The following is a 25,256-nucleotide window of genomic DNA, read 5'->3' as shown; positions in this document are numbered from 1 at the left end:
GTCAAGAAACTCATCTGTGCATCTCTATGACCTCTTAAGCATAAAGTAACCATTTATGTATTGATAAAGAGAAGAAAATGATAAAGCAAAAAAGGAAAGGGAAACTAGGCGCGGGGGGAATACAACCTGCATAGAATGACACCTGCATGGGATAGTTTGCAAATGTAGGTCTCTAGACTACATACCCTCCAACTCTCTCAGCTTTTGTGTATTTTCCTATGTCCCCCCTTTCCTCAGCTTGCTGAAAACAAAGTTCAAAGAGCAAGCATAGTTTGCAAACAACTCAGCAGTAAGGAGAGGAGTGGGCAGTACCTTCCCCATCCAAATAAATTCAGACAAAAGCAAACTGTTGCAGCCTCTCCTAGCTTGTGTATCCATCCTCATAAATAACTCTTGCTATCTGAACTATGCTGAGTCTGCATGTGCCTTGTTTTTTATAGCCCTCGGTGGCATAGTGGATTAAAGCCTTGTGACTTGAAGGTTGGTTTGCTGATCTGCAAGCTGCCAGGTTCGAATCCCACCCAGGGAGAGCATGGATGAGCTCCCTTTGTCAGCCCCAGCTCCATCCGGGGACATGAGAGAAGCCTCCCACAAGGATGATAAAAACATTAAAAAAAAAACCTAAGAACATCCGGGCGTCCCCTGGGCAACGTCCTTGCAGACGGCCAATTCTCTCATACCAGAATCGACTTGCAGTTTCTCAAGTCGCTCCTGACATGAAAAAAAAGCATGTTGCTTACTAAGGCATGAGTGAATGATGGTTGCCAATTGTTGCTTTGCCTCAGGAAATGCAATGGAATGGGCTTGATTCCCGAAATATGCTGCTTTCACAATTAATGTTTGAATGCATTCAGTCACAAGTGCTTTGCTAAATATTGTTCTTCCTGTACTAAGCAAAAACCCAGTACCATTTGAAATAATGTCCCTATAAATCAGTGGTTCTCAACCTGTGGTCCATGGACCACCAGTGGTCTGCAAGAACTAAAATATGGTCCACAGCCCCATGTTACTACTTCTAATAATAGCACAGCCCAACCAAAACAAATATTTTTCCTGGTGTCTTCATTTTAGGCCTGTTCCTGTGGTTATTTGGGGTATTGATTCAGAAAATTGCATTGGATAGACCACATTAGCTCAAATTATTAAATATGGTTTTCTGTGGGTGAGTAGATGGTGACTACTGGATGGACTATTGGGTATTAGAAACTAGAACTGATGTGGTCTATCTAATGCAATATTCTGAATCAATACCACAAATAACCAAACTGAATCTAAAGTTGACCAAAAACTGATTTGTAACTCTTTTGGTACTAATGTTGGAGAGTGGTCCCTGGTCAAAGTGGTCCCTGGTCAAAGTGATCCCTAGTCAAGCAGTCCCTGGTCAAAAAAAAAAAAAAAGATTGGGAATCAGCAGAAATTGGTTGAAGATTGAGGTCCAGCATCCTTAAGTCAGCTCGTCACATTCATTGGAGTTAGGGGCACAGAACATCCATAAAGTTGAAAAACTACAGGTAATAACATTGCTATTTTTTTGCACATGAGAGAACACCTCTCTAGAAAGATCTAGTTTCTCCAGCATGACTTACGGTGGATCATAATGAAGGACTTAGAGATCCTTAGAGGAGTATTCTTTCTTTGAATCTCTTGGTTCTTGACCAGAACTTTGTGATCAATTTTGGCAGAAGTTGACCATAGAGTGCATTGGAGGACCCAGAGATTCCAAAAAGGAAGGAACATTTTAATCAAACCCATGAATAATCAAATCTGCCAAAGTCAAAACCCCAAATGGGAAGGACCATCTGTAGGCTGTACACAGTTGAAAGCTACAGACTAAAACAGGTAGGGGCAAACTTGGGGCCTCCAGGTGTTTTGGTCTTCAACTCCCACAAATTCCTAACAGCTGGAAGTCCAAAACACCTGGAGAGCTGAAGTTTGCCCATGCCTGGACTAAAAGCAAATAAGCTGTATAAAAGCAATGGTGAATATTAATAAAGAACATGCAACTTTCAACTGATTCATTTTATATGTTGCTATTTCAATATCTATTTTAGTGAGATGGAGGACAGAGTTAATAAAGATATGTAAGTTCCATGGCATGTGTATGGCATGAAAATAATGAGGAAAAATTGGACTTGACTGAATTAATTATAGTTAATGTTAACTTGCTTTATTGTTTTTGGAGCATGCCACAGCGACAGACTGAGTAAAAGCTGGGGGATTTGACACAGGTTGTGAGAAACAACACTGTTAAAATGTCTCGTAGTTATATTGTTGCCATATTTCATTTGAGGAGGAATATAAAGATGTTTTCCTTTTGTAAATGTGGTGGGCCAAGGGATGTACATCACAAAAGATGTGTTTCGTTGAATCCCATGTGTTCATTGCATGACTAATGTTTTTGTGGGAAAAGGGTGGGAGGGTGAGTGAAAGTTTATAGGAGTTCATGTTTAAGTTTCCCTTATTTGCGTCTTCCACTTGGCAAAATGGTTAATGGCAGCAGTAAATGCCTTGCCAGACTCAATGTGGGTGGCTTTTATTTTTTAAGAAAAGCGACAATGCACAGACCCAGAGGAATAAGGCTGTGGAAGTGTGTGAGAATTACATGCCTGCATTTTTGTTACTATAAACTTGAGAAGTTCTCCTTGAAAATAAGTGTCTTTCTGACTATTTGTATTTAGTGAATTCCTATCCGTTTACCTATGGATGATGAGTTTTTATTATTTATTTATTTATTTACAGTATTTATATTCCGCCCTTCTCACCCCGAAGGGGACTCAGGGTGGATTACAATGAACACATATATGGCAAACATTCAATGCCAACAGACAAACAACATACATTAGACAGACTCAGAGGCATTTTTAACATTTTTCCAGCTTCACGATTCTGGCCACAGAGGGAGCTGTTGCTTCACCGTCCAGTAGTGGCTGTACTTCCTCATTCCTTTCCTCATTCCTTTCCTCGTGTTTTGCTGGCAGTTTTATGGTGTTGTAAATTAGCCTCCTGCATAAAGCGTCCCCAAATTTCCCTAATTGACAGGTGCAACTGTCTTTCGGGGCTGCATAGGTCAGCAGCAAGCCGGGGCTATTAATATTCGGAGGCTTAACCCGACCCGGGCTTCAAACTCATGACCTCTTGTTTAGTAGTGATTTATAGCAGCTGGTTACTAGCCAGCTGCGCCACAGCCCGGCCCCAAGTTTTCAAATGTTTGCATTTGGTACATCCCAGTTTCTTCTGCAGCTTATCTGCTGAGGAAATTGTGGGACTTTATCACCAGGAATGTCTCAAGACGTTCTGATGCTTGAGGCAAAATATACAATGGTGTCTCCTTTTTCATTTCACATAAAGAAGTTAACTGACATGGCAGGTTGAAATTACTTTAACAGTGGCAATGGAACAACATCCACCACTGTCTCAGAAGAGAGGAGTTAATTTGGAGGGTGAGAGATATTCTATAAGGCACCGTTGTCTTCCAAGAGAGGAATGGCCAGGAGTCTCAAGAAGAACAGTTGGAAAACTGTTGCTGCTGCCCTTCAGCATTTTCCACTTGAAGCATTTTGCCACAAATGCTGATGGTAATAGAGAGTTCTGAATTATCAAAGGGAAACTGGGAAACTGGCCAGGTGTCTTTATTTTATTATTATTTTTATTTCCAACATTTATATCTTGGGTTTCATTGATGTGCCTGTTATTCTGATTTCAAGTCACTTCCAAATTACGATGAACCCCATGTGACCCTCTGGTAAGGTTTTCTTGGCAACAATTTGTTCAGAGGGGATTTGCCTTCTTGTGAGGATGAGAGTGTGGCTTGTCTAAGGTCATCTAATGCAATGGTTCTCAACCTTCCTAATGCCACAACCCCTTAAAACCATCTCTCGTGTTGTGGTGACCCACAACTATAGAATTATTTTCGTTGCTACTTACTTCATAACTGTAATTTTGCTACTGTTATGAATCATAATGTAAATATCTCATATGCAGGGTATATTTACATTCACTGGACCAAATTTGACACAAATACCCAATATGTCAAAATATGAATACTGATGGGCTTGGAGAGGGATTGATTTTGCCATTTGGGAGTTGTAGTTGCTGGGATTTACAGTTCACCTACAATCAAAAAGCATTCTGAAATCCACCAATGATGGAATTGAACCAAATTTGGCACACAGAACTCTCATGACCAACAGAAAATACTGGAAGGGTTTGGTGAGCATTGACCTTGAGTTTGCGAGTTGTAGTTCACCTATATCCAAAGAGCACTGTGGACTCAAAAAATGATGGATCTGGACCAAATTTGGCATGAATACTCAATATGCCCAAATGTGAACACTGGTGGAGTTTGGGGGAAATAGACTTTGACATTTGGGAGTAGTAGTTGCTGGGGTTTACAGTTCACCTACAATCAAAGAGCCCCTTGAACCCCATCAATGATAGAATTGAGCCAAAGGACAGGCAGAGCGATCTTCAGCCCTCTTTTCCAAAGAAGTCGCCTAAGACCATCAGAAATATGTGTTTTCTGATGGTCTTTGGAGACCCCTCTGAAGCCCCCTTGCAACCCCCCCTCTAGGATCCCGACACCTAGGTTGAGAAACGCTGATCTAATGGTTTTCTGTGGTTGAGTAAGGATTTGAACCCTGGTCCAGTACTCAAACCCTATCACCATGTTGGCTCCCTTTCACTGGAGCTTTGCCTATTTTAGCACAGATCCAGTACTGTTCAAGGATTTTTTTCTATCTATTTAGGGATGTGTGTGTTTGCATTTCCCCTCTGTATTTCTTCCTTTCTCCCTTTTTGACTTATCCTTTCTCTCTCTTATTATTCCCTTTTCTCTTTCTGACATTCTCTCTCTCAGTCTCTCTGTCTGGCATATAATGCAGTTTTAGAATGCAGGCTGCCTCCTGTTAAATCCTGGGAATTGCAGTTTAGGGAGGGGGGCTTTAAGATTCTGTCAGATGGGTCCTGGGCCTCACTAGACTACAAATCCCAGAATTCTGCAGGAGGAAGCCACAGGGTTTAAGATGATATGGCAAGTCCTTAAAGTATAGTGTGATAATGCCTCGTGTCTCCTAGGGCAGTGGTTCTCATACTGTGGGTCTCCAGGAATTTTGGGCTACAACTCCCAGAAATCCTGGCCAGTTTACCAGCTATTAGGATTTCTGGGAGTTGAAGGCCAAAACATCTGGGGACCCACAGGTTGAGAACCCTTTTCCTAGGGGAATGTTTTAGTTATGGTAATCATGCCACTATCACACTATTTCCTTTTGGTGTGTTCCCCACTTCTATTTGCCACTCATAGTCAACAAAGTCCTCTAGGCAATGTATTCTGGCATAAACTGTAGTTTGGTTTGGGCTTACAGATTTTTTTTGATAAGCTACAGATGGTGAAGTTATTTGAAGGGAGTCTCTTTGGTATTTATTTCATACTTTCTTGCAATGATAACTCTGTGGTACTCAGATACCAGATGTTTTGGATTTCAATTTCTAGAAGCCCTACCAGAATTGCAACAGATCAGGGATTCTGTGAATGGACGTCAAAAACATCTGGAAGGCCAAAGGCTGTCAATCATTCCTCTCTCACTCTCTGATGTAAAGATTGCCTTGTTGATAATTTTCCAGAAAAAAAGGTCATTGATATCATGTCTTTTATCCAAACCAATGCAATGGTAATCAGGACCAAGCTGGTTGTAAAATATAAGTTTGGGCTTTGGCACAAATTGGTACCCTGCAATCAGCATAAAGGACATGGATTAATACAGCTGAGCAGCTGGTTCTCAAGCTATTCAATATTTGCAGAGCACAGAAAAAACACAACTCAATTAAAAACAAATAACTCCCCAAACTCACCCTTTCTGCATTTCACTAAGAGTGCAGATATTTCAAAAACCTCCATTTACACTGTGTGAAATGGGGATCTCAATATTGTCTCATAGACTGTCACTGTCACTAAGATATGATGTGAAAAAGGAGGGTTAATGGAGTTCATGGAAGGCATTATCCATGTGCAGCAACAATTAATGGGCTCAGAATACTACCTGCATTATATGAGGGCGGATACACATCACTAATGCATCACTAATACATGTATGCAGCCACAGAACTGACGTCATCATGGTAGGCTGAGGCTTTGCTACATAGCAACACCTTCAATTTTTAAAGAAGACCATGCCACCAACTCATGATGCTCTAGATCAGCATCACAAAAGGGCACATTTCCAGGGTAATGTAAAGGAGCATCCTCTGTTTCAATTGAAGAAAATTATTTCCCACTCGTAGGATTTTATTTCATGGAAATGGAAACTGACAGAGAAGCAGGACCTTTGTTCATGGTCTCTAATGCACGAAGTCATGCAATACCCATTACTGATTCACCACTTCTTTGCTATGAAGCTATCCAGAGCTATTGATGAGCAAAACTCATCAACAGCCCCTGATCATGCCATATCCCTGGGATGTATGTGGCCCAATAAGATCAAGGTGCTTCTGTGTTATATGCTGCCCTCTTCTCTTGCTGTTTTTTAAAAACACAACACTTTGCAATTGTGTCTTTTAACAACAACAACAACAACAACAACAAAAAACAACAACAAAGATGAGAAAGTGACACAGTGGGAAGGCATAAGTATGCTGCCCAATTGGAAGTGTGAACTCACACTGCCAAGGAGTCACAGTCACCTGTCCCCATTGGCTATGCAATTCAGAGAGTGTTAAGTCTGGTAAGTAGCCTTTATCCCAGGTCATAGGAACACCAAGGATACCAGCTTCCTCTGGTTGTGTCCATAAACATGTATAATGCAGAAATAGATTTAGGGAAGTAATCTGTATTTTTAAGAGCACCTTCATTTTCTGAGCATGTTCTCTGTTACCACAATGTCCCTTTAGTTGCACATTGTAAAACAAAATGACAAAATTGATAGAGGTCACCACATTTCTTGAAACATTGTCGGCCATTACTGCTTTTATCCTTGAAGAAAACCTATTAAGGTTCCAGTTTAAAGTTACTACTATCCTTAAAATGTAGTGAGAAAACAAATGTCAGAGAAATCTGACATATCACATGGGGTCAACAAAGTTTCTCAACTGAGTTTGCTAAACCTTTGCTGTGGCCAGTGCGAATGTGTCAGTATATCAGTGTATTTAGTGATATGTTTTCTCCTGACTCCTGCCCACATGTCATTCTGTGGTTGCATAAAGCTTGACATCAATCCCCATTGGCACATTTTGGTTAAGGCATCTGGGGCAGCTGATATGACCTGTGACTGTATCATGTACACTTCTATACTATATATCAAGAGTGGGCAACTGTACACAGAGTGGGGTCAATATTTGTCTCCATGCCTCCTCCTATAAGTTACACAAGTACATTTGAGGAGAGCCTGTACAAAGCCCATGAGTCACATTTTCTCCCACTCTGGTACACAGTATGTTTTACAACAACTTCGTACACAAATGTTCATCACTGTTCATATGTATATTACTAAAAGTGGCTCAAAATTGTTTCCTAACAGCCATTTAAATATATACATACATATAATTTAAATATATAATACAAACCATATTAATATAAAATAAATTCCAAGTGTTAACTAATCACATTTCCAGGAAGAACAAAATAAAACATATTGTTGACTGGATAAACTACCAATTAGACAAGCTGCTTACATACCAGCAAAAAGAGGGAATAAAAGAGCACAGATTTGTGTAAAAAATTGTTCATTTTCATGTGCAAAACCTTAGATATAATGACTTTGCATGTCTCATCACAGTGGGGCAGTTGTATCCTTGGCCAACTTACATGCAGTTACAATGCAAGTTAGTCCTGATTCTAACCATCATGTGGCACATGATGTCCATTTTTTCATAAAGCAGTTTCAGACCTCTACAGTGCTTAAGGGTTATAATAACTTGGGATAATATTTTTGCTTTACTCTGATCTCTCCTGGAGTACTGTGTCCAGTTCTGGGAATCACAATTCAAGAAGGATATTGATAAGCTGTAACATATCCAGAGAAGGGTGACAAAAATGGCAAAAGGCTTGGAAGCCAAGTCCTATGTGGAGCGGCTTAGGGAGCTGGATATGTTTAGCTTGGAGAAGAAAAGGTTGAGAAAGGGGAGAAGATAGCCATGTTTATATATCTGAAAGGATGTCACATTGAGGAGGGAGCAAGCTTGTTTTCTGCTGCTCCTGAAACTAGGACACAGAGCAATGGATACAAACTTTTGGGGGAAATACTGACGGTAAGAGCTGCTGGATAGTGGAATATCCTTGGAGTGTGTCTTTTCTTTGGAGGTTTTCAAACAGAGATCGGAGTGCCTTGACTGTGTGTTTCTTCATGGCAGGGGGTTGGACTGGATGGGCCTTGAGTCTGTTCCAACTCTGTGATTCTGTATGCACATATTAAATTAAGTTTTAATATGTGCATTTAAATATGACCTGACTTTTTCTTTACCCCCTTTTAATGTGTTCTGCCACATGGGTTGGAATCAGGCTTGATCCTTCAAGAGGAAGTATGTTAGGGGCGGGCACTCCTTTTCTTTCCGTCTGTTTTTCAGGGCAAGCATTCTCCCACTGCATTCTCTCAGTACCAGCAGAGTGCTGACAACAGATTGCTAGCAGCCTGGCAGTAATAGTACTGGTTGTATAGAAAACAGTGTTGAACTCGTTTCTCCTGCAGTGGCGAGACTCTGGAAACAGAAGTGTGTGTCTCCGTGTCGGAGTGTACGTGTGTCCTCATGCTGCTGCTCTTTTTCCTTTCCCCCTTCCCTGGCAGCACTTCTGTTCCTGAGATCCAGGGCAGAGAGGATGCTGCGGCAATGTCTGTAGCTGCAATTGCAGCAGCAGCTGCTTCTGCATATAGCTCAAGCAAGGGAATTCATCAGAGATATTTCCAAGGGGGTGGTCACCTACCCATTGTTTTTCACTGGCCTGGAGTGATCTGACAGCAGAAGAGGCATTTATAGGCATATTGTACTAATCTATCCTTACTCATAACTATCAAGTCATCCTAAGACAGGCTTTTATGAAAAAAAAGTCTCCATCCAGTTCTGTTTGATCCCTCACCTAACCATGTACATATATTATGCTTAGTACTAAAATACGATATACTTGATGCACATGAGAACTGCATTATGTGTGGCCAAGTATAATCCAGACATGTGTAACCCTGGCTATAGGTTGGATTCAAAGGCACATCCCTTGGAATATATTAAACTTTAGTAGTAGACCTATATGCAAACAAAGCCGGAACTATCCCTAGAAGTCAAGATGACTTCTTTCTGTCCTTTCCGTATTGCTTGATGCTCTGTTCCAAATTTAGAACATGCATGTTAATTGTATTCATGAAATTAATATTGTATCAAATTCAGACTTCGGTTGTTGGAATGAAGAAGCTCCTTCAAGAATCGAGGGCTCCATAACTGTGCACACATGGATTGTGCCGTCGCGCCTGGGGCTATAACTCTTAGCGAAAGAGGCATGGACGTGACATCTTTCCCCAGGGGATTGCTTCTTGCCCTCCTTTACGGAAGCTAGAACTCCCAAGGATCAAAACACTGTAGATAACTCAAAACTGGTTTTATTGTTTCAAAAGGTTATCCCTTTAAGGCAATAAGCTGGAAGTTTCAAAGAGGTAAAGGAAAATATACATTACAATCTCTGGTTGTCTTGAATCCAAGGAGCTCTGCAGTTGAGAAGCTTTTCCAGGTCCCTCTTTCTCAATGGCTGTGAATGCCGGAGCAATTTTCAGCCACAGTCCAAATGGCCTATGTTTGAAGACACAGAGTCTTCCTCTGGTGCCAAAGAACTGATCTGAAGGTGCTTGAGACTCCTCAACGTCATCCAGGTTGACCTGAACATGAATCATAAGTCTCAAGGGTAAGAACCTCAGAATTGGTGCTGAGAGGTAACTTAATCAAGGGCTTTTAGAGCCAAGTCTCTCTCTCATGTCCATCTGATAGAAAGCTTGATGGTGGAATGAAAAAGGAAACACTGACCCACTCCAGGAAAGGGTAGAGTCAAACAATTGAGCTGAGGGAGCAATATAACTGGTGCAAACAACATTGATTGACAGCTATAAATAACCAATCAATGTAAATGTAGTTGGCTACATTTACAGGGTAAAGGCAAAATCAGGCATGATACAATTCAAATCTTGCAACTTACAGTTCGACATATAGATGGCGTCACTCGCGCCGTCACATGGATATGTATACATTTGTGTTTGCATGCACATACGTACATGTGGGTGGGGTTATGGAGTTGTTATGTAATTACTTAATGTCCTGTAAAACCTTGTTATCTAACTGATACATTGTTTCACACAGATACCAATTTTGTCCTGGGTAATGCCCAGATAGTGGATTGGCCCATTGTGTATAGCAATGATGGATTTTGCAAGCTCTCAGGATACCACAGAGCAGAAGTTATGCAAAAAAGCAGCACCTGCAGGTATTTCACTGCCAATTTACTTTCTGTTAAACAGCTTGTCATGTTGCTTTTCTTTGTCTGAACAAAATAAAAACAACAGCAACAATATATTCACCCCTTTTTTTCAATTCCACCTTCCCCAACTTGAAACAGCAGCAATGACAATTTGTGATTTGGAGACTAGCAACACAAACAGAATCAGAATTGTGTAGTTTCACTATATGTAATACCAACAAAACACACAATGGTACTAGTGGTGATGATAACAACAATGGCAATGATGAAGAACTTTATACAGTACAACCCCCTTATCAATGGATTCAATATCCACTTATCCATGCTCCAAAAAATACCGTGCCAGAAGTGTTCGTGGATCACTCTAGGTCCTCCAATGCAATTCGATGGCATTTTTCCAGCCAAGTATAATCAAAGCATAGGCTTTGCTATTATTTGTGGTTTCCAGGCATTCATGCAGGTGAGGTGGAGTGTATCTTCTGCAGATATGGGGATCCTATTTTATATAGCTTTCCCCAAATTAGGAATTAAAACAAATACATTATTGCTAAAACTACATGAAAGGGGCATCACAACATCATAGTTTAAACAGATCTATTGGTGTGTGAGTGTGTAAGGAGAGGTTTTCCGCTTTTACGCAAACATCATCTAGTGGCGTTCAGGGATTGTGACTCATACTTGGTTGTTTAGTGAACTTCAAAGCTGAGTTGCATCCAGGTTTCCCCTGCTTAAATCCAATATAATCTTTAACTGCATGTGCTATTTATCTTAAAGTAATATGTCATGATTCATGGTTATGATGCCCTAGTCCGGTGGTTCTCAACCTTCCTAATGCCGTGACCCCTTAATACAGTTCTTCATGTGTTGGTGACCTCCAACCATAAAATAATTTTTGTTGCTACTTCATAATTGTCATTTTGCTACTGTTACGAAATATCTGATATGCAGGATGTGTTTTCACTCACTGGACCAAATTTGACACAAATACCAATAAGCCCAAATTTGTATACTGGTAGAGTTGGGGGAGATTGATTTTGTCATTTGGGAGTTGTAGTTGCTGGAATTTATAGTTAACCTACAATCAAAGAGCATTCTGAGCTCCACCAACAATGGAATTGAACCAATCTTGGCACACAGAACTCCCATGACCAACAGAAAATACTGGAAAAGTTTGGTGGGCATTGACCTTTTGTTTTGGAGTTATAGTTCACCTACATCCAGAGAGCACTGTGGATTCCAAACAATGATGAATCTGAACCAAACTTGACACAAATATTCAGTATGCCCAAATGTGAACACTGGTGGAGTTTGGGGAAAATAGATCTTGACATTTGGGAGTTGTAGTTGCTGGGATTTATAGTTCACCTACGATCAAAATGCCCCTTGAACCCCACCAGTGATAGAATTGGGCCAAACTTCCCACACAGAATCCCCCATGACCAACAGAAAATACTGGAAGGATTTGGGTTCCTGAGACCATCAGAAATATGTGTTTTCTGATGGTATTTGGTGACCTCTCTGAAACCCCCCTCGTGACCCACCCTGGGGTCCTGACCCCCAGGTTGAGAAACCCTGCTCTAGTCTAAGCAGTGGTACAGTTGTGTGTGTGTACATTTGTATGTGAGAGATTGTAATTTCTTTTTAAAAGAGAAAAAGTGGGATTGATGGATGGCAGAAGTGCTTCTGTCACCATGAGCTTAAGATACTTATTTCCATTATTTCTATCCCGCTCTTCTCACCCGAAGGAATTCAGGGCAGCTTACAAAACTGGCAAAATTCAATGCCAATACACAACAATACAAAAGAATAAAACATAAGCAATTAAATACAGATTTAAAATAATACAAAATACTTGAGCCATTCATCCACAAAACATTGTATATAAACCTTAGTCCAGACTGAGTCGAAGCCAACGAAACTTATTCTTTGAATGCTTGCTCACATAGCCAGGTCTTCACTTTCTTTCTAAAACTCAAAAGGGATGGAGCCTGCCGGATGTCACTAAGGAGGGAGTTCCACAGCCAAGGAGCCACCACTGAGAAGGCCCTGTCTCTCGTCCCCGCCAGCCGCATCTGTGAGGCTGGCGGTACCGAGAGCAGGGCCTCCCCTGAAGATCTTAAATTACATGGTAGGTCATAGCGGGAGACATGTTTGGACAAGTAAGCTGGGCCGGAACCGTTTAGAGCTTTATAGGCTAAAGCCAGCACTTTGATATAGATCCCATTTGATGCTCCTGTGTATTGGAAAACCCGGTGGCACACAGTTTTGGTTAGCAGTAAAAGCCACAGAGGGGGTGAGAGAAAAATAACCAATAACAATTACTATGTCCATTGACACAATCTTGTATATAAGCCTTGGGCTCCCTTAAGCTTCCTTTAAGCCTCTTGCATATGTCTTGTCAAACCTGTGTCCTGTTTAGAATTTGCTTTAGTTTTACAAGATTTTCAGCCTTCTCTGCCAAAGACTTTTGGTGCCCCACCAAGCTACAAATCCCAGGATTCCATAGCATTGAGTCATGGCAGTTAACGCATTATGAAAACTGCATTAATTCTACAGTGTAGATGCACCCCTCAATTATTTGACTCTGGACACAACTGAAAGCATTAGCTATGATCTGTACAGCCCTATATGGATTAGCTCCATTTCTAAAAGACTGTATCTTCCCATGTAAGTCTGCTTGTGTTTTAAGATCTTGAAGGAAGGCTTTCTCTCACAGAAACATTTGGTCCAAGATGGCAGAATCATCTCCCACTAGAAACTAGGTTTGGTTTCCTCTGTGCTCTCATTCTACAGCCAAGAAAAGACCTTTCTGTTTACCAAAGCACTTGAGTGTTAACGATCTGTTGCAAAAGGTCTTTCAGTTGGGGTGACTTGTATTTTTATCATCACCACCACCACCATCATTATAGTTTAGCAGCTTTTAAAAATTGTTTACATTTATATTTTTAATGATATTGTTTTTTATTTCTTTTTTACATGTTTGCATTATCTATTGCAGGGGTCCTCAAACTTTTTAAGTGGAGGGCCGATTCATGGTCCCTCAGATTGTTGAGGGGCCGAATTATCATTTGAAAAAAAAAAACCGAACAAATTCCTATGCTCACTGCACATGTCTTATTTGTAGTACAAAAAAACCCCCCAGCAACAATTACTTATTTATTTATTTACTATATTTATACCCCACCCTCTCTCACCCCGAAGGGGACTCAGAGCAGCTTACAAGTTGTATGTACATACAATATATTATATTATTAGCATAGCACAATATTAGCATTATATATTACTATATTGTACTATACCATTATACCGTAATATTATTAGTAATATTAGATTTAATATATAATATATAATTAATATATTATTATATTGTATTATTATTAGCCACCCTGAGTCCCCTATTGGGTGAGAAGGGCGGGGTAGAAATATTGTAATAAATAAATATTATATTGTATTACATTATAATGTTATTATGAATATTACATGCATACACAATATATTACCATATTATTTATTTACAATATTGGTAAATAAAAGAACAATACAATATTTAAAAATAAAAATAATTTTAACCAACTTACTGTAAACGCATCAGGATTTCAGTGGGAAGTGAATTAATTATATATACGTTTTTAAGGTTTTTATAATGTGTTTTAACAATGTTATTAATAGATCTGTTTATATTGTTTTGTTTTTATGACTGTATTTTGGGCATTAAATTTTGCCAATTTTTGTAAGCCGCCCTGAGTCCCCTTGGGTGAGAAGGGCGGGGTAGAAATGTTGTAAATAAATAAATAAGTGTGGGCCTGCTTCTGGCCAATGAGATAATCAAGTAGGATTGTTGTTGTTGTCCCTTCAAGTCATTTCAGACTTTGGGCGAGCCTAAGTCTAAAACTGAGGGCGGGGGCCAGGTAAATGGCCTTGGAGGGCCGCATCCGGCCCCCGGGCCTTAGTTTGGGGACCCCTGATCTATTGTTTTAAAAAGGGAGCCGCAGTGGCACAATGGGTTAAACCCTTGTGCCGGCTGAACTGCTGACCTGAAGATCTGAAGGTCGGCGGTTTGAATCCGCGAAACAGGATGAGCTCCCATCTGTCAGCCCCAGCTTCCATGTGGAGACATGAGAGAAGCTCCCACAGGATGGTATCACATCCGGGCATCTCCTGGGCAACATCTTTGTAGATGGCAGATTCTCCCATTCCAGAAGCAACTTGCAGTATATTCCCAATTCACTTCTAACACAATTTTAAAAATCCATTGTTTTAACTGTATTTTGCTGTAACTCAAATTGTGAACTGTTTTGGATTCCCATATTGAGAGAAAGATGAAATATATAGAGATAGGCAGATATAGTCACACTAATATGTCTTGCTTGTGGCTCTCCAGATACATTTTTTTAAAAATTCTTTCCATTTTCTTGCAGTTTTATGTATGGAGAGTTGACGGATAAAGAAACAGTAGATAAAGTACGGCAAACGTTTGAGAACTACGAGATGAATTCCTTTGAAATCTTAATGTACAAGAAGAACAGTAAGTGGAATTTTTCATTCTATTTTCAATAAAGCAGCCCAGACATAGCAAAGCAAGGAAGCAAGCAAACTAAGAGATGCGTTTTCATCTGATGAACATGGCAGGACATCACTGCTATGGGAATGGCACTGAGTGTACAGTACGATCCCTGTATCTGAAGGATGGTTTCATTTATCCATGTCTGACAAAATATGTCCTCTCTAGGCATTTCCTAGGTCCTCAAGCATGATTCTGTGGTATGTTTATGTCAGAACCTGTTTGTTCAATAGGGTTCATTATTAACTACAATTTTGTTATCCAAGTGGAAAGTATTCCGTGCAGATATGGGGGTCATGTTCCTTCCATCCACACTAATAGGTTTCCTGATGGAGAGAATTATGGGAATTATAACTTTACCTTAGCATTCAGTAATAGGATTGCTAGCGATGATACACTCATTTTATAACCATGCTGTGGCTGTAGGAAATGGCTTTCTTACAGAATTTTAATTTCAGAGGTCTTGCAGGAATCTCTTTCAGTGAGTGCACTTCACAGCCACCTGTTATATGGGAAATCTACCCATATAAATAAAACAGATTTAACTTTTCACGTTTTTCAGTGTACAGCCAATACATTTTTAAGCACAGGATATGTGATTGCTGTACCTGAATCTAAAGCACATGATGTGCCAGTTGTATAGTTATAGAAAAGAGAGAAAAAAAGAAGCATCAGGGAAATTTGAAAGGAAAGAAGGACAGGGATTAAAAATATTGGTAGCAAATCTAGGGTGGCCATTTATATCTCACATCAATTTGCATGTAGTGTGTACACAGATACACATAGACATAAACACACTGAAGTAATTGAATTTGAAGTTTCCAACCTTCTGAGAAACCTAGCTGGGGGGGGGGGCAGCATCTCAAAAATGCTCACAATTTATAATAACTTCTTTTTCTTCCTGGAACAACATAAAACGACAGAAGAATTTGAAAAAACTGTGCAACTTTTCAAAACCTACCATCAAAGCTTCTTTTTTGTGTTCAGAAAGCCACACTACTTCTTAAGGTAAAAACTGTGAGAAGAAGCAGTTTTTTGAGCACAGTATAAATGAATTTCCACACCAGCTGTAGTTTCTGCACAGGTATAGGCTCGCATAAGATGTACCAGAATAATCTAAACCTGAGGCTATCAAAACATTTTTATATACTGTACTTACTTAATGTTTGTCCTTCCTTTCTCCCAATATTGGGGCTTAAGGCAGCTGCCCTATCCAGAAAGGACACTAATGCTATAGTGGACCTAGTTATTAATAGGTGTTTCTTCTCTATAAGGCACTTGGGTTTCTAATGATGTTGTTTCTGAAGGATTGCAAAACTGGCTAAAACAGTCAAATTGCTCAATCCCTCCACCCAAGGAATTACCTTTGGGATACAATCAGGAGAATACAACTGTGTTTGGGTTTCTATGAGTTTTCTGGCTGTATGGTCATGTTCAAGAAGCATTCTCTCCTGATGTTTCACTTACATCTATGACAGGCTTCCTCAGAGGTTGTGAGGTTTGTTGGAAACTAGGCAAGTGGGGTTTATATATCTGTGGAAGGTCCAGGGTGGGAGGAAGAACTCTTGTCTTTTTGAGGCAAGTGTGAATGTTGTAATTGGCCACCTTGATTAGCATTGAATAGCCTTGCAGCTTCCAAGCCTGGCTGCTTCTTGCCTGGGGAATATATAAACTTCGCAACCTGTGAGGATGCCTGCCATAGATGCAGGCAAAATGTCAGGAGAGAATGCTTCTGGAACATGGCCATACAGCACAGAAAACTCACAGTAGCCCAGTGATTCTGCCATGAAAGCCTTTGAGAACACAGCAATGTTTGTTTTTCAGTTGAGGAGAGGGGAAAGAAGCCATAGTTCCTATCTCAGTCATCACACAAAAAAGGATACTAAACACACCTTAGAGGAGGAGAAGCCAAGTTGGGGACAAGTGTGCAGCATGTAACAGTGTGCTGCTTTGCTTATAGTAATATTAGAACATCCCTAACAGCTTTCCATGATGGCATCTTTTAGGAGGAGATAGTTTTGTGGACTATCTCAATTCTCTAGAACACAATTTATAAACTTGGGAGCTACTAAAGAGCAACAACGAATGGTCTAATTAAGATTTGGCTTTCTTGAAAAGATTGCTACATAGCCATGATGCGATTTGGCCAAGAAAGGGAATCAAATTCATTTCACATTCATTTTGGCATTGACTACCGTTCTTGTTTTTGGCAGTCTAGTGATGTTGTTAGATAGCCTATTAGGTTCCTTGTTGGTTTTCAGAGACTCGAAATGCTCTTACAAGAACCGAGGGACACCCCTTGTACTGCATCATTGCCTTTTTTTGGATCATCTTTTATTTATCTTCAGCTTGTTCCGTTCCTGCCTATTATAGTACAGCCTGAGGTGCTCCTGCGTCTGAGACAGGATTCTGCTTGGAGCAGTCCTGCAGCACAAAGTGGACAATAGCGCTTTTTAGTAAGGAGCAGAACCATCAGCAGAAACATACAGAATTCTTTTGACTCCTTTTCTTATGTACAGTAAGGTACATGCCACTTGGAATTTTACACCATACATTTTCTTAACAATCTGCCTTACCAGACTATTTAATCTTGTTTTGTCTGTTCTACCTTTTTGTGGCATTCCAGGACAGGGACAGTTACAATTACAATACTTTCACTGAATTTTGTACTAATATTCAGATCCATTTTTGATGTATTGGGAGCAACCATGAAGCAGGGAACAATCCTTCTGTTGGTCTGTGATGTTCTGAACTCAATAGATAATCGTCAGGTCTTGTTTGTGTTGGCTTTGTGACTTTCTAGATGTTGTGGAATTGCAGCTCCTACCTGTTTTCACTAGATGAGTCAATGGTGAAAGAGCAGGATCCACTCCAACAGCATGTGGAGGTTCATCTATTGCACATCCCCATTTTGAACTGACTGCACAACATCCTCCAAGAATTTGTTTTAACTGCCTCTCCTCCCATGAGAAACTTAAAATATTGAAATTACCAACTGCTTCCTTTCCTTTTGCTCATTTGGCCACTTTTTAAAAGCATAACAAAGAACTAATAAACCATGCATCTTCTCAAAATAGCTCCTGGGCTGAAGGCTTTGGTTCTTTAATTGCTTCTCAGATTTCTTCTTCAGCAAGAAAAACCTCACTTCCTAGGGGACTGAACAAAATGTATTTTTCTAATCTCTTGACCTGTTTGCCACCTATCCCACAGATGGGTTTTGCAACAAGCAGCTACTTTTAAGACATTGGAATTGGTGTTTCTGGGGTGTTCAATAGACATGCTTTATACCAAAGGCTCATTCCATGAAGTTGCATAGCTAGATATGTTTTCCACTCTCTGTGTCCTCTGTTTGTCAGTGAAGTCAATTGCAGGAGACATTATTTGGCCAATAAACTTCATACCAATGGAATGACCTGCCTAACCAATCTCAAGCCTCCCCTCAACTTATTTCGCTTGCTAACTAATCCCTGTCAGATTGTGAGTTCTGCGACACATGCAGCAACAGCTGTGCAATGTTCTTTGAGAGAGTTTCAAAGATCAGCTGTAACTGTTATGTAACCCAAATTTGACAATGTTTTGCTATATCCAGAGAAGGATGACACATACCTAGGCCTTTCATTTTTAGTAAGCAAAGTGCTCTGTTTCGACTTCAACTCCCAGATGTTGTTCAACTGGCACACCTCTCCTTGCCCACTGCACATGTGAGCTGGGGATGATGGAATTTGTAGTACAAAATATTCAAAGAGAGATGTGTTTGCATGAGTTTAATGACTAAGCTTGCACTCCTATTTGAGGAACTGTAGTTCAAGGCAAGGGATTCGAACCCTGTTCTCTAGAGTTGTAATTCAATGCTCAAACCAATGAACGTTGTTGGCTCTCACGTAGCAGCTACATTTGATATATTATATCTTATTATTTATCTTTGTTCTTAAAATTAGTTTTCAAAATATTGGGTGTGTGTTGAATTGTGATTTTATAGTGTATGTAGTTAGCCACCGTGGGCAGTATGTATGAATAAGATAGATATAAGCAAACAAATATAAAAATCTGAAGATGGTCCTTAAATGATTATTCTCAATGGCTGAAATCAGGATTGCTATATTGTCTAAAGTGTCATAGGAAAAATAAGTGATTTGAAATGTCTGCAATCACATTTTTGGATATTGGGGAGGGGGGAATGTTTTCTTCTCTCAGCTTCCAATTTCCCAGGGAGCTCTTCTTTGTTGATTTTTATCATTTCTGCCTGATCTACATGGATATTGTGTCACTTTGCAATAGTGTTGTTTTGTATTTTAAACATATTTTAGTATTATTTTTCCTTATTGGGTTGAGAAATGCCTTGGAATCTTATAAAGTAAGGGTGAGATGTAAATTATGTAATAAATAAAAGTACTAGGTGTTATGAGTGTACAAAAGCCTACATAAATAATGTTGAATACAATGGTGATAACAATGAGTTAGCAAAATCCCAGTCATTATAAAATGCAGAGTGCTTGTGGTGAAGCTAGGAGTTTGTTTCTGTCTCATGGAAATCAGTCCAAACCAGATAAAATGGGGAATGAGTGAATTTATAAAACCTGGCTTGTCTGTGAGGCAAACATTTCATGCTTTTCTTCCTCAAAGCTTATACCTGAGCATGACGCTGTTCACTGCCATCTCTATTCCCTGTCATGAACAAGAACAGTGTATGTTGTGTAAAACAAGTGGCATAATTTATACAAGTTGTTTAGAATCTGATTTTCTTGGGAGATAATTTGGATTATTGTAGTGCAGCAACTCCTTTTGTTTAGTACAGTGCATATAAATAGCCTTGGCTACATGAATCCAGCATCCATTGGGGACAAAGAGCTCCCAACAGTTGTTATTTCAGCAGTTGTATTTTACAATCACAATTTCTGCAGTTTATTACTCTGGCTGAAAGGAGATTTGAAGAGAGTAGAAAGTGATAGGAGAGAAACACCATTTGCCTTCCCTATTCTGTTTGTCCCATTCTAGCCCTGAGCTTGGAAATGTTACTTGAGGGAATCCAAATCCTGTTGCTTCATTATGCTAGTTATTACAGTTTTACTGACTTCCTTTACAGTCAGAAAATATCTGTGGTCTTTTTCCTTTTTGTTGTCAATTGCCTATGCCAGTGTGGTTACGCCATTTATTTATTTACAGTATTTATATTCCGCCTTTCTCACCCCGAAGGGGACTCAGGGCGGACCACATTATATACACATAGGGCAAACATTCAATGCCCATAAACACATCAAACAGAGACCAAGACAGACAGACGCAGAGGCAATTTAACCTTCTCCTGAGGGGATGTTCAATTCTGGCCACAGGGGGGAGCAGCTGCTTCATCATCCACTCTGATGGCACTTCCTCACTTCCTAATTCCAACATTGTAAATTAGTTAAACTTGCCTCCCCACTTTTTATAAGTGGTACCTTATTTCCTACTTGATAGATGCAACTATCTTTCGGGTGGCTAGGTCAGCAACGAGCAGGGACTATTTTTTATTTTTAATTGACGGGTCCCACCACGGGCTGGCCTCGAACTCATGACCTCATGGTCAGAGTGATTTATTGCAGCTGCTCAACAGCCTGTGCCACAGCCTGGCCCCTCATCGTTTATGTCTTTGTTTCACTATAGACCAGAGCTTTCCAAACATTGCATGTTGATGACACACTTTTAAGATATGCTTCATTTTGAGATACAGTAATTCAGATTTACTAGCAAACTGGAGGTTAAACCAACCCCTTATAAGAGATATGGACACATAAATAAGTTGTGATAACGAAATGTATGGGGGCACAACATATCACATGAAAACCTTTCATTTATATATTTCTAAAATATATGGTGTCTTGCTTATTTCACATAGACACTTCAGGTGACACACTAGCACAGGCATGGGCAAACCTGGGCCCTCCAGGTGTTTTGGACTCCAACTCCCGCCATTCCTCACAGCCTCAGGCCCCTTCCTTTTCCCCCTCAGCCGCTTAAGTGGCTGAGGGGGAAAAGGAAAGGGTCTGAGGCTGTGAGGAATGGCGGGAGTTGGAGTCCAAAACACCTGGAGGGCCCCAGTTTGCCCATGCCTGTGCTAGTGTGTCATGACACATCTTCCCCTAGAAAGGGAAATTCACTCCTGGAAGAGTTATCATGGGGAAAAGGTGTCTGAACTGAAGCTTTATCAGCAATCCTTGTTTCCACAACAAACCATTTTTTTAAACCCAATGATTACGTGGAGAGAAAGTGAGGTGAAATCTTCTGAACAGAGGCAGAGACAGCAAAACAAATACCACAGGGGTGTTAACCCTTCCCTATGCTAACCAAAGTGCTCGCTCCCCTTTATACATAATTTTCTGGTTACACTTAAAAATGTACCTGTTCCAACTTACATGCAAATACACTTGAGAACAAACTTCCAGAATCTATATTGTTCATCACTTGAGGACTGCCTGTATTTGAAAAAGGCTAAATAGCATGAAAGGGCAGCTGTTAGGGACTGAGAGACCACATTAGCACTCCTTGGGAGTTTGTGGAGCTATACCCCCTTTCTGTACCTGATAGTTTTTACTTAGTAGTTTGGCCCAAAGTACCTATATACCCAAGTATAAGCCAACCCGAATATAATCGGAAGCACCTAATTTTACCACAAAAATTGGGAAAACGTATTGGCACGAGTATAAGACGAGGGTGGGAAATACAGCAGCTACTGGTAAATTTCAAAAATAAAAATAGATACAGTAGAGTCTCACTTATCCAACATTCGCTTATCCAACGTTCTGGATTATCCAACGCATTTTTGTAGTCAATGTTTTCAATACATTGTGATATTTTGGTGCTAAATTCGTAAATACAGTAATTACTACATAGCATTACTGCGTATTGAACTACTTTTTCTGTCAAATTTGTTGTATAACATGATGTTTTGGTGCTTAATTTGTAAAATCATAACTTCATTTGGTGTTTAAAAGGCTTCTCCTTAATCTCTCCTTGTTATCCAACATATTCGCTTATCCAACGTTCTGCCGGCCCATTTATGTTGGATAAGTGAGACTCTACTGTACTGATAAAATTACATTAATTGAGGCTTCAGTGGGTTAAATGCGTTTGAATATTTACATAAAACTGTAATTTAAGATAAGACTGTCCAACTCTGATTACCTATATTCTTGAGTATAAGATGACCCAAATATAAATCGACCAGAAGCCTCACTCAAGTATAAGCTGAGGGGGGATATTTCAGCCCTAAAAAGGGCTGAAAAACTCAACTTATAATCAAATATATACGGTACTTTCCCCGCATGTCCTGTAGAGCAATTTCACCTTGGTTTTGAAACCTGGTTTTTGTTTTATGCCCAGGATACATCTTTACAAATATACACTCATTTACTTTTTTAAAAAAGAGGCATTGGGATGAGGATGAAAGCCATGACAGAATTGCCTTCACGTCCCTTGGAAGGTTTGGGGTGATTTGTGACTTCCCCATCACATTCATCACTGGCCTCATATCCCCCACCAACTATAATGAGAGAGCTTTCACTTTGGCTAGTCCTTGCCTTTGGAATTTGTTCCCATTTGAGGCCAACCTGGCTTCCTCCTTGCTGTCCTTTCATTACCAGTCAAAGATCTTTTTGTTTAGGCAGGCTTTGGACAACTGAGTATTTGCCAAGGGCAGGACTATTATTGTTTGGTGATGCATTGCTTTGATAAGTGATAAATTCCATGGAGACCAGATTTGGGGAGAAGGCACTACACAAATCAGATCAATAACTGAAGGCTGACTGTGAACCATCTTGTATGAAGCACTAGTTTTTTTTTTTAGGTTGGGAACTGGTCTGATGTGATCTTTTTCTTAGAGATATATTAAAATACATGTTCCTGCACTGGCAGACTGAACTGAACTGAACTGAACCCTGCAAACATACTACCTACTACCAAAGCAGATGTAAACTTGCTGTTAGTCTTTGAACATTTGGCTAGTTTGTTTATATCTTATCAAGCAGAAAACAAAGATACAGCAATGAATCTTAACTCAGCTCATAACATTGGAAAGAGAATTAAGAAGAATGCTGATTTACCTTCCTGAATTCCCTCTGCTGCTCTTTTCAAAACCAATAGCATTTCTCAGGGTTTTCTTGTATGGCTGGCATGTGGTATATTTTTACATCATTGATGGGTATGTCCATGTTTCTTTTTTCCCCTCCAGGGACTCCTGTTTGGTTCTTTGTGAAAATTGCTCCAATTCGAAATGAACAGGACAAAGTTGTTTTGTTTCTCTGCACTTTCAGCGACATAACAGCTTTCAAACAGCCTATTGAGGATGACTCATGCAAAGGTTTGTTGGTGGTTTTCTTTTCTTTTTCTTTTTCTTTTTTTTTTTACAAATGCATATTAAATATACATGTTGTAGCCTTCTTTCAAAGAGATGTTATGGTCAGAGAAATTAATAAGAACCAGATTGAAGCAAATATGCACGGTCTGTTTTTGTCATATTGTAAGCCTAAGGGCAGTGAATTATATTTTATTTGCAATGCACCATGTACAGTGATGGTGCCATAAAAATAAAATTATTTTACTGCTGTGATGGCTGTCAGAATGGCTTCTATATCAACAAAAAGGAGAAGACGGATATATAATCTTCATATCTACAAAATAAAGCCATGGCATGGAAACAAAAAGGGTGGGAAGGAAAGTTAGGCATATGTTCTTAATGCTGCAAGGTCCTCCAGTCTGGAGAAATGGCTCTTGGATAACTATGAAGCAGACTTGGATAGCTTCAAGGGAATTATTCTTCCTCAATCTAAAGCAGTCATGGGCAAACTTTGGCCTCTGGTGTTTTGGACTTCAACTTCCACCATGCCTAACAGCCTCAGACCCCTTCCTTTTCCCCCTCAGCCACTTAAGCGAAAAGGAAGGGGCCTGAGGCTGTTAGGAATGGTAGAAGTTGAAGTCCAAAACACCCGGAGGCCAAAGTTTGCCCATGCCTGACCCAAAGTGTACTTCACAAGTTTTAAAAACTATTTATTACAATTGCACTTCAGATTTAGAGATCACTTTTTGACTTGAGTTTAATGATAAAGCACTGTATCATAATATCAAGTAAATATAGTCTTGCATAAGAACTCTCAATGAAAATATGATAACATCAAGGCAAGAGCTAAAAGCAGTTACCCACTTGGTAAATGACAAGTGGAGGCTCAGATACAACAAGGCAAATGATATCCCCAAAGGAACTGTTTCAACGGCCTTTTAATTATAAAGAGAGCTGCCCTACCACTATCTAAGACTAAAATGTCGATTTGAGAGCAAAAATACCCATTCTGAATTTGGAATGGGAATCCTTTCTGCAAAGCAGGTCCATGGCTTTTATTCATCATTTCTAGGGAAATAGCACCAGGAATTGGAATGTGCTGCCTTCATAAAATTTTTGATATGTGGTACCTGTTTCCCCAAAAATAAAAAGGGGTCTTATATTAATTATTCTCCAAAAATTTTACTTTTAGACATGTATAGCTGCCTGAACACTATTTTTATTGACCTTTTAATGAACTGTAACTAGGGCTTATTTTTGAAGTAGGGTTTGCATTTTGAGCATCCTCAAAAATCCTAAAAAATTATCCTAGGGCTTATTTTCTGGAAATGGTTATATAAATCTTTTTATATCATCACCAGAGATGCCACTTATTTATTTAATTCACACCCTGCTTTTCTCCCACATTGGGACTCAAAGTAGCTGCAACTCTCCCGAAGCATTATATTATTTATTCAAAGGCCATCTTAATTTTTCAGTGAAGATTCTTTTCAATGGAAACTCATAATTGGATACAGTATGTAGCTGTGTCCAAAATCAATGATAAGCAGAGTGGCACTGTTATTTTCTGTTTCTTCTTATAGTTAATGTATCCAAAAGCAGCAACTGGCCCAACAACTGAATAGCTTCCCTATCAATATATTAATAACAATGGCTTTAGCCTTGTGGAAGTGATTTTGTGGCTGGATTTAGTGATAGGAGATTTCATTGATAAATCCATGGGCAATCTAATTGCCATAATGTGGGAAGAGATTAAAAACCCGCTAATGGTTTAAGAAATTATAGTACAATTGTGCCCCATAAGCTTCTAATTATAGCTGCCTTTTTTCTTATGTACATCATAGAATTGGTTCACATTTAGTTAAAGGTAAAGGTTTCCCCCTGACATTAAGTCTAGTTGTGTCTGACTTTGGGGGTTGGTGCTCATCTCCATTTCTAAGCTGAAG

General features: G+C 39.7%; 1 protein-coding gene across 1 annotated transcript in view; it reads left to right on the top strand.

Annotated features, from left to right (window-relative positions):
- Positions 1-25,256, top strand: part of kcnh1 (potassium voltage-gated channel subfamily H member 1) — a 313,161-nt gene that overhangs the window by 33,750 nt on the left and 254,155 nt on the right. Inside the window, exons 2-4 of the mRNA XM_062971714.1 lie at positions 10,324-10,447; positions 14,860-14,966; positions 23,206-23,334. Of these exons, the coding sequence (XP_062827784.1) occupies positions 10,324-10,447; positions 14,860-14,966; positions 23,206-23,334 (360 nt within the window). The remainder of the gene's footprint in view (positions 1-10,323; positions 10,448-14,859; positions 14,967-23,205; positions 23,335-25,256) is intronic.

This window comes from Anolis carolinensis, chromosome 1 (assembly GCF_035594765.1).
Source record: "Anolis carolinensis isolate JA03-04 chromosome 1, rAnoCar3.1.pri, whole genome shotgun sequence".
NCBI lineage: Eukaryota > Metazoa > Chordata > Lepidosauria > Squamata > Dactyloidae > Anolis > Anolis carolinensis.
This window is presented reverse-complemented; position numbering and strand designations above follow the sequence as displayed.